Below are 13,485 nucleotides of genomic sequence, written 5' to 3' on the forward strand. Positions count from 1 at the left end.
GATTACTTAAACTGAACAAAAATATAAACGCAACACTTTTGTTTGTGCTCCCATTTTTCATGAGCTGAACTCAAAGATCTAAAACATTTTCTATACACATAAAAGACCATTTCTCACAAATATTGTTTGGCATATCAAGATACTGATTAGACAGCATGATTATTGCACAGGTGTGCCTTAGGCTGGCCACAATAAAAGACCACTCTGAAATGTGCAGTTTTGCTTTATTGGGGGGGTCTGGGGGGGTCAGAAAACCAGTCAGTATCTGGTGTGACCACCATTTGCCTCACGCAGTGCAACACATCTCCTTTGCATAGAGTTGATCAGGTTGTTGATTGTGGCCTGGGGAATGTTGGTCCACTCCTCTTCAATGGCTGTGCGAAGTTGCTGGATATTGGCAGGAACTGGAACACACTGTCGTATACGCCGATCCAGAGCATCCCAAACATGCTCAGTGGGTGACATGTCCGGTGAGTATGCTGGCCATGCAAGAACTGGGATTTTTTCAGCTTCCAGGAATTGTGTACAGACCCTTGCAACATGGGGCCGTGCATTATCATGCTGCAACATGAGGTGATGGTCGTGGATGAATGGCACAACAATGGGCCTCAGGATCTCGTCACGGTATCTCTGTATATTCAAAATGCCATAAATAAAATGCACCTGTGTTCGTTGTCCATAACATACGCCTGCCCATACCATAACCCCACCGCCACCATGGGCCACTCGATCCACAACATTGACAAACTGCAGTCAGGTCAAGACCCCGATGAGGACGATGAGCATGCAGATGAGCTTCCCTGAGACGGTTTCTGACAGTTTGTGCAGAAATTCTTTGGTTATGCAAACCGATTGTTGCAGCAGCTGTCCGGGTGGCTGGTCTCAGATGATCTTGGAGGTGAACATGCTGGATGTGGAGGTCCTGGGCTGGTGTGGTTACACGTGGTCTGCGGTTGTGAGGCTGGTTGGATGTACTGCCAAATTGTCTGAAACGCCTTTGGAGACGGCTAATGGTAGAGAAATGAACATTCAATTCACGGGCAACAGCTCTGGTGGACATTCCTGCAGCCAGCATGCCAATTGCACGCTCACTCAAAACTTGCGACATCTGTGGCATTGTGCTATGTGATAAAACTGAACATTTTAGAGTGGCCTTTTATTGTGGCCAGCCTAAGGCACACCTGTGCAATAATCATGCTGTCTAATCAGCATCTTGATATGCCACACCTGTGAGATGGGATGGATTATCTCGGCAAAGGAGAAGTGCTCACTAACACAGATTTAGACAGATTTGTGAACAATATTTGAGGGAAATGGTCTTTTGTGTGTATAGAAAATGTTTTAGATCTTTGAGTTCAGCTCATGAAAAATGGGAGCAAAAACAAAAGTGTTGCGTTTATATTTTTGTTCAGTGTAGTTATGGGGACAACAAAATCTGACCCAAGCTGCATAGTGATAAAGACATGTGTCTAAGGGAGTTCCTCTAACTCTCTGTCCAAGTTCCCCATTGAGATTCAGACAACTTTATCTGATGTGACATGTCAGGCCAGTGTTTGAGTGGATTTAAAAGGTACACACTCCTCATCTACACAGAAAACACACACATCTATGACCTCCAGTGGACAGTTTAATATGTAGGTAACTGCCTTGCCATCGACAGTCTGTTTAAAAACAGAACAGAATTTTTTACTGAAGCTTATTCTACTCACTCTGTTATGTACTGTGTGTGTGTTTGTGTATTTGTGTGTAACAGGAGGAGGCGCTATCACTGCACCACAGAAGGCAGGAGTACATCTGCCAATCTCCTCCCTCCCTCTCCCTCTCTCACACAAACATACTTTATCTCACATTAAAAAACATAATAGAGGGCACAAAAGAGACAAAAATAAAACCTTTATGGTTTGAATAGAAAAGTTTAAAACAAATAATGTCAGGGTGTAGCCCAGGTGCCGGGTTGCGTTTTAAGTTCAAGATTTCAAGTTTATTTTCCAACTCAAAGTGATTTAAAGGTGCATTTCATGAATTTTGGGGACAAAGACAAAAAGAAATTCAGTGTTTTTTACTGTTGTTAAAGAGATGTTCTCATTGATAATGTTTGCACACACATCAGACAAATAATAATGTAAGAAATCACAAAAATTGGTTTAATCATCAACAACTCAAACTCTTGAATCTTGTTATATAATTCACATAATTATGTAAAACTATTTGTAATTGGGTAAAAAACATAATTATTGATTGTGCACAAATGTGACAAAAAAAAGAAAAAAAAAACCCTCACAAAAAAATAGAAATAAAATAAATTAAATCATAGTTTATGGATTTCATATCAATTAAGGTTGATCTTATCTTCATCCTATGTGCTGTTAATTTACTAACACCTCTACAGACTGAATAAAGGGAGTCCGATGAATATACAGACTGATGCCACTGATTATAGTTTATCATATTTTATTATTATTTTTGCACAATTAAAACACAAAAAGGCAAGAAAAATTAATTTGAATAAATACAGTGCAGGGAGAAGAAGAATTCGAAAGTACAGAAAGATAAAGAACAATACATAAAATAATACAAGTGGTAACAAACTACTAATAGCAAAACATGTTTGACTGCAAAAAAAGCAATAATAATATCCTTTCTTTGATTGATTGATTTATTGATTATTTGCTTAAATGAATCTATCTCTAAGTAGTTGACAGTGCGCGATTTTTTTTAAAATGACATCATAATCTAGATACAGTTATTAATAAGAGGTTGTCAAACCATGGACTGCACTTTTAAAAAAACAAAAACTGTTTTTTTTTTTTAAATATAAATGCAGACACACTAATGTGAATTCATCCCGCACTGGTCTCATACAGATAAGAAAGGTCAGAAAAAGACCCGGGAAATTAATCTTAAAGTCGTTTTTGTGCCGCTCCTCTTTACAGACTGATAACTCTTATTTTGGCTGAGGTCCATCGCCCTCCATAAAGGAGACTTACAGTAGCTTACATTTATTTTTTACTATATAACATATGATATCAAAACTTATACTTTCTGTTCTTTAACTTCTCTTACCCCACATTATTATGAAAGCTGTCCCGCCTCTGCGTCTCGGGAATTCTTATCTATGTTGAGACCACTACATGATGGGTCTGCAAGGCAACTGTGTTTCTTTGCTCTTCTTTAAATGAAGTTAATTAACAAAAACGGCTGAAATGAAACCAAGTTTTGGAGCCAGTATGTCAGACACACCACTATGTAAGCGTATTCATTTGGAAAAGTCTGTACTTGATTGTTAAGTGGGTGTAATCTTGTTAAAATGCCCAAAATACGCGTCTCAAATTTCACTTCACAGCCGTCATCTTGTAATTACACAGCAAATGTTGATATGTTTATATTAAATTGCTGAATAAAAAATATATAGAAAGAAATTTAAGATGACATTGGATCTTATGGTGTGGTTTTCATATGGATATCCAACATTTTACGCAGGGATTTTATTGGATAATCCAGCTGGAGAAAACACAAACTTTATCAAGTTTGAGAGACAGAAGAGGCGCGCGGTGGTGGAGAGGCTCACTCTACACGGTTCTCATGGGGTCTTTATGAGGCGTGAACCTGTCAAGGGGCCAGCAGAGATATCACTCTGTCCTTCTCTCGTTGTGGATCTCACTCACAGCTGGCATTAGTGCTATAACAATGGCTTCTGCTGCACCTGGTGTGCCCGTTGTGGTAGCCCAGGCTCCGGTTCCGGCCAAATCTCCAAAGAAGAAAGCCAAGGTGTCTCAGAAGAAGGCTAGTCCTACAGTGTCAGACCTGATACTGAAGGCAGCGGCCTCTGCAGGACGTGGCGGTCTGTCCCTGCCAGGCCTGAAGAAGGCTTTGAAGGCCGGGGGATATGACGTGGAAAAGAACAAAACCAGACTCCTCATCGCCATCAAACGCTTGGTGGCCAGCAAAACCCTGGTCCGAAACAAGGGCTCCTTCAAGCTGAACAAGAACCCCCCCAAACCTCGCAAGAAGAAGGTGACCAAGAAGAAGCCAAAAAAAGCCAAAAAGCCCAAGAAGACCAAGAAGGTCAAGAAGGCCAGCCCCAAGAAGAAATCCAAGAAGGCACCTAAGAAAAAGAAGGCCGCTGTGTCCAAGAAGGCAAAGAGTCCTAAGAAGGTCAAACCCAAGGCCGCCAAGGCTGCCAAGCCCAAGGCTGCTGCCAAGCCTAAGGCTGCCAAACCCAAGGCTGCCGCCAAACCTAAGGCTGCCAAACGGGCTGCTGCCAAGAAGTGAACTCTCTCTTAATGGACAGTGAATGCGACCAAACGCCTTTCTGGTGGCGCTGAATTTATGTGTGGACCAAAATGCTGCATTCATTCCAAGAACTTGAGCTTGCTTTGGCGATTTTACAGTTTTTCTATAATAGAAAACACTGAACCTGCTGTTTTTGTCACCATATGCTGTGGTTTGTAAAGAATGTTATAGCAGTTGTAGAAAATAATAAACCTATTTTAATTTATAGAGTGTGTCGTGTGATTTTATCCCAGTTTTGAACAAATGATATTAACTGTGACAAACTGTTTATAGCCTAGAACATTTTATATATTCTGTCTTTGTGCAGGAACTTTGATCATTATGAAACTGAGAAAAAAGTTCAGGTATAGCCTACATCACCTTTCAGTCAATGTTTACATATGTGCCTAGTTGCATTATTTAGTTCTGAATATCTTGTCAGTCAGCACCACCGACTCCAATATCTCATGCAGAAAAATAAGTAAGCTGTGGGTCAGTGTCCATGGCATTTACAAGACTTTGTGCTGACAAACTCACAGCGCAATGTGAGAAACTACTATTACTATGCGCCTCTATAGCTGTCAGTAAAGTCTCAAGATGATTAATAGTATTAAGTGTCGGAAATCTGAATGAACTGCTTACTACTGAGTAGGGAGCAGTGACAGAGTGAGCAGGTGGATGATTTCGCACAGTCATTGACTTACAGTCGCGCAGAAGAGCGCGGGGAATGTTTTGGAGAGGCGCTTTTACGCACCGTTACGCACGGGGACCAACGCGTCCAGCACTGCTCATTCCCACATATTCTAACACTAATACTGTTAAAATATGTGTCAACGGCTATTGTGACAAATGACCTTGAATAAAACGTGTTTATACGTCTGTAATTAGGCCCAAATGAAGAAGAAACACCGTCTGATTCCGCCAACTTTTGTCGCGAACAGACGGTTTTCAGAGTTTGATGAAAAAAAAGTAACCTTGATTGGAAACCCTGCACTACAATGTATGATGTTTCTGTTTGCATTGTTTGCGCCAATTTGAAGCGGTGATTGGTATCAGCAGACAACAGTGAGGGGCCAGGCTGGACGCAACACAGCAGCTGGTGACACTCGCAGCTAATCATCACTGACAAAAATTAGGCTTTACGGGCGTGACCAGCTGTGTTCGTTGGTGCTCCTCTTATCTTCAGGAGACAAAACACATGGCGGGGTTTCAGCGCGGGTGACGCGATGAGACTAGGGAAACCATCCTCATCCAAAATAATGACATTTTGGCGGCATACGAAGAAGAGACTACTTTGAATTAATTTGCCATGACAATTAGCACAGGTGAACTCCAATGATTCACATAGCCTAAATAAAAAAGGCAGAAGCTATGATCTGCATTCACACACCAGTAAAGTCTTTTGATACATGCAGAAGCAGTGAGGTGTTGAGCCCGTCAAGTGGATGCATTTCCTATAGGATGTAGGGACTCACACAGCTGTAAAGTGCATCAGTTGTATGGTTTCGTGTTGCCACCTACTGGTCGGATTCAGTAATAATACATTCAGAGAGGCAGCCACAGTGAGGAGGGTCTGTTGGCCAGAGAGGTTCAACTCACGTCATTTTTCAATATGGACATATTTTACTGTAACAAGTATAATTTGGCAACCATGGATCATTTTCATAAAATGTTCTCAACACAAATTTTACTTTTCCAACAAAAAACGTGATATACAGAATCTTTAATATGTAATCAAGAGAGATAACTGTAATTTAGTAAGTTAATAGGACAAATTTCCATGTAAACTAGCAAATATTTACTTTGTCTGTTTAACATTCTAATATAAGATCAAATGAAAAATGTCAGCATGAAGAGAAGTAATTGAAAAAGCAGTATCTACTAAAACCTACTAAATCCTGAGGCATTAGGCCTCACTTTAAAAGCTGCTTTTGCTCAAAAAATGTACTTGCATAAGGACTGGGTTTTATTCAAGTTATTGGAAAATACTCATCCGCTGTTTTGCAAATTCAACCTTGTCATATGGGTCCAATGTTTTTGTAGGAAGTAAAACAGAGTTGGTTATGCTTTCAGTTTAATCCTCTTGACAGCAGAGACTAAGTTTTGCAGCAGGTTACATGGTTTAATTTTGTCATATGGTTATAAGGTTAGAAAGCTTTAATAATGATGATTTTACACCTTATATTTATAATTACAATTTTTTTTTGTCTAGTAATTTTCTTAACTTTTGATCCATGGATACATTGCTGCTTGTTTTTATTTATTTATTTTATTGTGGCTTGTAAGGTGTCCTTTGAAAGGCACTTATAATAAAATGAATTATTATTATTATTATTATTATTATTATTATTATTATTATTATCAATAGCATTATTATTATTAATTCCAATATTGTGACTGAAGGGAAACCAGTTTTTGGAAGAGTCTTTGCAGGGTGTTCTGTATATAAATGACTTTGTCAATGAAGGAGGACAACTTGTGAGTTATAACCAGTTCACTGAAATTATGGCACTATCTGTTCTCTCCAATCCTTTAATCAACTGGTTCCTGCCTGTAGAATGCACTTGAAGAGAAATAAATAATGATGAAAATTACAAACTGTTAGTTTGTCAGCCGGCCATAAAAAAATCACAGACGGTTGCAAAACAGGAAGATAAACAAAAACGTTTATAATTGATACTTTATACTTCCCTATACTATGGAAACTGTTTTTTGTTTTTTTTTGGTAAACACTGTTGACTCATTCACAAGGTGTTTTCAATTGAAAATAATTTATACCTTTCTGGCTACTAGACAAATGCCAAATATATGTGGTATTAGAGAATCAGATGAATGCCTGTTATGTGATTCAGAACCAGAGTCAACAGTCTGCCTTTTTGATATTGTCATATTGAATCTGCATTTTGGGGTTAGGTTCAAACAATGTGCTCAAAAATGAGTTTAAATATGGAGCTGGATCTCCTCATGTAAAATACTGCCTTAGAGGCTTTTCACCCAGACCAGAACACAGCTCCCTGATATGACAATAAAAACTCTCTGTGGTCACATTTAATGATATTGAACATTGTGCAAAATATTGTCAACCAGCAGCTTCAGTACAAAAGAATCTGGATCAGACTTCTGGACTGGAACTATGCTGACACTGACAAAACTTCAGATTGTGAGGCAGGGGACGACTTAACCTGCTTCTACAACACCTTCCACTTTCGTGGGAAATCATGAAAAACAAAAGTAACAAGTAATGAAAGTGAGTAGCAGACTGACTGAAAGCGGAAAAATTATTACACATAATTTTCTTTCTTTGTTTGGTAAATGGATGAACGTTTTCAGATTGACAGAAACATTTGAAGGGTTTAATATTTATATGATTATCATGCAGTGGTTTCACTGGTTGGGCCCACTTGAGATCAAATTAGGCTGTATGTGGCCCCTGAACTAAAATGAGTTTGACACCCCTGATCTATAGATTTAAGGGCTTCCTTAAACACCAGTTATTTTGGAAGGATATTATACAAATAACGAAGGTCATTGAGATAGAAAAAAATTATTGAAGCTGAGGGGTGGTGAGAAAAGATATGTGGTCTAACTTAGAACAGTGTCTGGTTTCTGTTCTTATCTCTGCAAGAATGCATTTGTGTGTGTGTGTGTGTGTGTGTGTGTGTGTGTGTGTTTGTTTTCTCAACTTGTACTTGTTGCGGTTAAGCTAGTCTGGAATATTGTTATGCCAATATGACATTTCTGTTGTATGACTCTTTTCCCCTTTGTTGTGTGAGGTGCATTGTCTAGTCTTTGTCTGCTGTTTGTTTTTGTATCAGTTGAGCGTACACTGAGCACTGCTTCGAAATGCAAAAAAGTGAAAAAAAGAAAAGAAAATGACATCGCATTCTCCCTCCGACCTCGTCACATATTGACGTTTGGTTTCCACGTCCACAAACGATGTGTAAGGTACCCTGGGTGCGTTGACTGTAGATGTTCTGGGACATCATGTCAAGTTCTGCCTGTTACATGCATTGTCTTATTTCAAGATACACTTCCATTTTCACAGGAAATTTATCGTTTACATACAGTCTCTTTCAAAATAAATGCACTACACCTCAAATTGACGTTAATTTTTCCTTCAACAACTAATGCATGTGGTTAAGTTTAGGAAAAAAGAACAGGGTTTGGCTTTATAATCTTACGGGACACAAACACCGCTTTCTCGGATGAAAGTCGTGGTTTGTTGGACCCAACTGTCCCTCTGTCCCAACCAACCCCACTCTCCCCTACTATGCAGTGAAAAAGAATAATACACTTAAATGTATTTTGCTGTTTTAAAAAACAGGACCTCTTATATATCAGTCACTTGAAAGATGAAAAACAGCTGAGAATCTGTTTTTAAACAAAGGTGCACTTGTTACATGATACAGCAAATTTTTGAGTCTTATCACCTGTGGTTGTTTTAGTCTGAACATACTTTCCAGAGGTGGAGTGTGGGAGGCAGGCAGCCAGATAAGTTTGAAAGTCATTTATTTATGCCATGTTACATATTAACCCTAAATAAACACTGAGAAACTTGGTACAAGTCAAAACATTATACTATGCTCCTTGTATTGTTCTACATTTAAATTGTATTTATTCTAATTCTGAGTCCAGTTCAGTTCTGTCCTACATGCGTATTTTTGTTTTTGTAGCTTGTCAAACATTCAAGCTCAGGCTTGACTGTTTGGTGTTGATGTTGGGAGGTGACTCATAGTCAGAAATTTTCCGGACATTCCCAGTGACACCCGCTCATGTGACAGTTCGCATATATTGTGGAAACAAAGCCACTTCCTTTAACTTATATCTTGTTTCTTATATGCTTTCTGTTCCCTTTGACAAGAGGAAGTCTTGTGCCATTACCTTAAAAGTAGAAGGATCATATCACCAGAACACACATTCAAAGCAGTGTACCATTAAGCTCTGGTCTGCGTGGTTTCTGTTGAACTTAAGTTTAATTTCCCCTTAAACTCAAACACACTCTCGTGTGCACTTTAGCTCTTTTTTTTCCTTTCCCAGTCCCATTGCTTTCAGATTTTTAGCAGTTAGTGTGTTAGGAGGGGTAAAATGAATTAACCAAAATATGTAAATGACATGTTGATGTATAGTTTAAAAAAACTGCCGACATATGTGTCTTTTGTTTTTTTGACAAATCATGGCTGAGGTGTTTGTCCTCAGGCTGCACGGTGGTCTCATATAATTACAACTGTGCATATTAAGGCAGGTTTTCATAACTTCTGCTTATTACCCTCATGTTAGAGTTTATTTCAGTGCACTCAGCTTTGGTCATGCCAGGAATACGCTGACTGACAAGTCACATCTTTAAATCACTTGAAAGTTTAGACAACATGAATCATAATTATTGCAGTGTATAAAACACAGTTTTAATGGCTTTTATTATATGTTTTATGATGTTGCCTGTAAATGTTGTTAGATTGTACTGTGAAGTAATTTTTCTGATATAGAAAATAAGCTTAGGTATAACTTAGGAGGCGCAGTCAGGTTAAAAAGGGTCTTAAAGTCAGGGCTTCTCATTTTTGGCCAACTGAGTTCCTTTTTTTCTCTTAATAAGTAGTCTGAAGTGCATATATACTTTGAGGTTAATAAAATACAGACATGGAAGTGAAAGTAAAACCTCATCTTCCCCCACCTATTCTAAAACAAGATTTTCCTGTTTGTCATGATAAACTGCGTAAGAGGAGGAGGAACTTGTTTTGACCCTTATGTGCAGCTGTATTAGCCCTGTCTGCCTCAGTCATCATGAAGGCAGCACTGACCCTCCTGACTCTCTCCCTCCTTCATGTCTGCTCCCCTGTTCCCATCAGCCGCCCCACCAACTGGCTCAGACAATGTCGCGCCTCCACCAACCTCTCCATCACAGCGCTGGAGGTGCTGCCGGGCGGAGGCTGGGACAACCTCCGGAACATGGACATGGGTCGGGTCATGAACCTCAGCTACTTCCAGTGCCAGACCAGCGAGGACGGACTCTACCTGATCCCAGATGAGGTGTTTGTCATCCCCAACAAGGAGACGGGCGTGGAGACGAACTCAGAGATAATCAGCTCCTGGATGGAGCAGAAAAGCTCTACATCTAACAGCATAAATGCAGACATATCTTTCCTGTCATTGCTGAATGGAAAATTCTCTACAGAGAACAAGAGGATGAAAACCCATCAGGTCAAAGACTCTTCAACCACAACCAGAGTGCAAGTGAGTTTTTTTCCATAGTTTGGGTGAATAAAATAAAAAGATGATAGTAGTTGTGGCAGCAATTATGGATCAAGAGCTAAAATGATCTTCCAATTTTTTTGTTTATGTATAAAAGAAAGTACTACTTCACCATGGATTACTCATAAATTCCCCCCATTGGAAATTTTTAGAAACTTAACAGCTACACTGGCTATTTTAGAGCAATTTACAACAACAAAAAATGTAGATAAGGAACTCTCCAAGTTTTGATGACTGAGTGCAATTATAGGAAGCCAGTCTGTTCTACGGAGCTTGAACAGATGAACAGATGTTACAGATGTCACCTTAACTACTAATGAACTGAAACAAAAACAACTTATAACATAATGACATGTGCTCTTTTTCCTCAAAGGTTCGTAACTTCATCTACACAGTGAAGGCTTATCCAGACTTCACTCTGGACACACGCTTTGCTCAACAAGCCAAAGAGATCGCTGATGCAATTGAAAACAACCAAACAAGGAACGCAGACTATCTCTCAGAGAAGATGGTGCTGGACTACGGAACCCATGTTATCACTAGTGTTGATGCTGGGGCTTCTTTGGTGCAGGAAGACTATCTCCGTTCGTCATATGTGTCTGACAATGTGTTAGAGAGTTCAACTGTCTCAGCTCAGGCAGGCTTAAACTTTTTTGACAAACTCAAGTTTGACATAAGCAGTCAAAACACCCAACAGAGCTCATCACTCAAAGCGTATCAGACCAATATTACATACTCTATTACCCAGAGCCATGGAGGCATACCTTTCTATCCTGGCATCACTCTGCAGAAGTGGCAAGAAAGTACCAGGAACAACCTGGTTGCTATTGATCGGTCTGGATTTCCCCTCCACTACTTTATAAACACCAACACTTTCCCTGATTTGCCGCAGCCTACAGTTGGCAAAGTGGCTGTTGCATTGAGTCAGGCCATAGAGCGATACTACAGGATCAACACGCGGCCTGGATGTGTCGACGTCAACTCCAAGAACTTTAACTTCCAGGCCAACATTGATGATTCCTCCTGCGAGGGCCCTGCTACAAACCTCAGTTTTGGTGGTGTCTACCAAGTATGTACTCCTCTCAGCTCAGATGCAGGTCCACTATGTGATGCCCTGGCCCAGAAAAACCCTGACACAGGCGACTTCTCCTGTCGTTCACCTTACTCGGCCACTTTACTCAGATCAGAAGCAAGACAGCAGGGTTACACTTCCTATGATTGTCATGACGAAAGATATCGTTGTGGGTTTTTGGGGCTATCACATTGCCATCGTCAAGTGTGCCAGGACAACTACCATGTTCGCTCTGCTCGCATCGACACTTACTGGTGCTCTGTCAGTGGAGAGGCCCCAGAAAACTCAGGGTTTCTGTTTGGAGGCATATACAGCCCCTCTCTCCTGAACCCCCTCACCAACACCAAAAGCTGCCCCCCAAACTTCATCCCAGAAAAGTTTCTCTCAGATGGCCAAGTGATCTGCGTGAGCAACGACTATGAAACTGGCACCAGATTTTCAGTACCATTCGGAGGTCTCTTCAGTTGTCAGTCAAACAACCCGCTGGCAGGGAATCAACGTCGCTGCCCTCCCAAGTTCAGTCAGCACCTCGCTACAGTGAGCGACGGCTGTGAAGTTCTTTACTGTGTCCAGTCAGGACTGTTCACAGGTGGGCAACTGCTTCCAGTCCGTCTGCCTCCTTTCACTAAACCCCCACTTGTCAGCATGCAGGCCACAAACACGGTTATGGTCATGACTGAGGGAGACAAGAACTGGGTCAGAGTGGGGCGGACCAAGGCGTGGAAACTGGCAAAACCAGAGGAAATTGAGGCGATGGTACGGAAGATTAACCCAGAATTGAATCAGATGACAGGTGGTGAAAAGGCAGGGGTAGCCTTTGGGGTAATGGGTATGATGGTACTGGTCATAGTGGCAGTAATTGTGGTGAGGAGAAGGAGGAGGCTGTCTGGGTTTAGGACAGTGAGAGGCTATGAAGAAATACGTGAGGAGGTTGAGCATGGTGAAGGAGAGAGGGAGACACATCAAGGTGAGGCTTAGAGGCTTGGCACGCAGAGACAGGTTAATCTGGTGTGACAGATTTTGTTTTTAACTTCCTTGTTCATTATCACATCAGAAATCACTGTGACACAACTTACAGGAGTGGGAATTTTTCACTTTTAAGGGCTCGGAGTTTGAATCAGTTGGACTTTGCATCAGTAATTATTGTTTTGAGGTGTCTTTGTAACCAAATAATAATTTACATAGCCACATTTTAACAGCTGCTATGGATGATAAATGCTATAGCTTCAACAATCCGTTTATTGGTAGTAATTTTTCCTGATAGCATTTGCACTTAGTGATGTTGCTTTGTATTTTGCACATTAAAACCTGCTCATATTATGTCAAATCTAAGAAATGTGACTCCAGAGCAATCTGTCTTTGAGATAACCACATAGCACAAAGCAGAGGTACTTCCAAAGGCCACAGTGAACCAATGCTGCCCTCATGAGTCCAAGATGCATTAAATCATGTATATAAACATTTTATACTCCATTTAAGAACTTGTATGATTTGCATAACTTTGTACATTGTATCGTTCATAAAATATGTTGTTTATGATTGTTTTTACAGATAATTGATGAACGTTTTGTGAAGCTTTTAGGAAGATTTATTAAGTTTTGTAATTTTTTGTATCATGCAGCTCTTCTGCACTGCACCTAACTACTAATTAAAGTGGCATAAAACAATACAATGACTATGTGTTCATATTTATATTGTATTTATGGTTTTGTGTTGCCCCCTACTGGCTGGAATCAGGTAGCTGCAGTCTAGAAACAAAGGTTCACCTCAGGTCATGTTTCATTATGATCCTTTTTAATGCACAAAACAAAGCAGTGGTCTAACATGAGTAGTGCAGTATGTTTTAAAAAAAGTAATTTATATTAAATAAATAGCAGAGCACGAAACAAGTCATG

General features: G+C 40.1%; 2 protein-coding genes across 2 annotated transcripts; both read left to right on the forward strand.

The window, feature by feature from the left end:
* Positions 1 to 3,605: 3,605 nt before the first annotated feature.
* LOC117252309 (histone H1.4-like) lies at positions 3,606 to 4,498 on the forward strand. Its single transcript, XM_033619095.2, has one exon. It carries the CDS (start codon positions 3,688 to 3,690, stop codon positions 4,270 to 4,272), a length of 585 nt encoding a protein of 194 aa, XP_033474986.2. The 5' UTR covers positions 3,606 to 3,687; the 3' UTR covers positions 4,273 to 4,498.
* A 5,484-nt stretch (positions 4,499 to 9,982) lies between these two features.
* Positions 9,983 to 13,256, forward strand: LOC117252096 (macrophage-expressed gene 1 protein-like). The gene is made up of 2 exons (XM_033618778.2): positions 9,983 to 10,500; positions 10,892 to 13,256. Exons 1-2 carry the CDS (start codon positions 10,051 to 10,053, stop codon positions 12,566 to 12,568), a joined length of 2,127 nt encoding a protein of 708 aa, XP_033474669.2. The 5' UTR covers positions 9,983 to 10,050; the 3' UTR covers positions 12,569 to 13,256.
* The last annotated feature ends 229 nt before the right edge of the window (positions 13,257 to 13,485 follow it).

Source organism: Epinephelus lanceolatus, chromosome 9, assembly GCF_041903045.1.
Source record: "Epinephelus lanceolatus isolate andai-2023 chromosome 9, ASM4190304v1, whole genome shotgun sequence".
Taxonomy (NCBI): domain Eukaryota; kingdom Metazoa; phylum Chordata; class Actinopteri; order Perciformes; family Serranidae; genus Epinephelus; species Epinephelus lanceolatus.

What these genes read in the sequence shown, in the direction of transcription:
- LOC117252096 (XM_033618778.2), top strand. Translation starts at nt 10,051, where the DNA reads ATGAAGGCAGCACTGACCCTCCTGACTCTCTCCCTCCTTCATGTCTGC. An exon ending in CAACCACAACCAGAGTGCAA is followed by an intron (nt 10,501 to 10,891) that starts GTGAGTTTTTTT and finishes TTTTCCTCAAAG; the next exon opens with GTTCGTAACTTCATCTACAC.
- LOC117252309 (XM_033619095.2), top strand. Translation starts at nt 3,688, where the DNA reads ATGGCTTCTGCTGCACCTGGTGTGCCCGTTGTGGTAGCCCAGGCTCCG.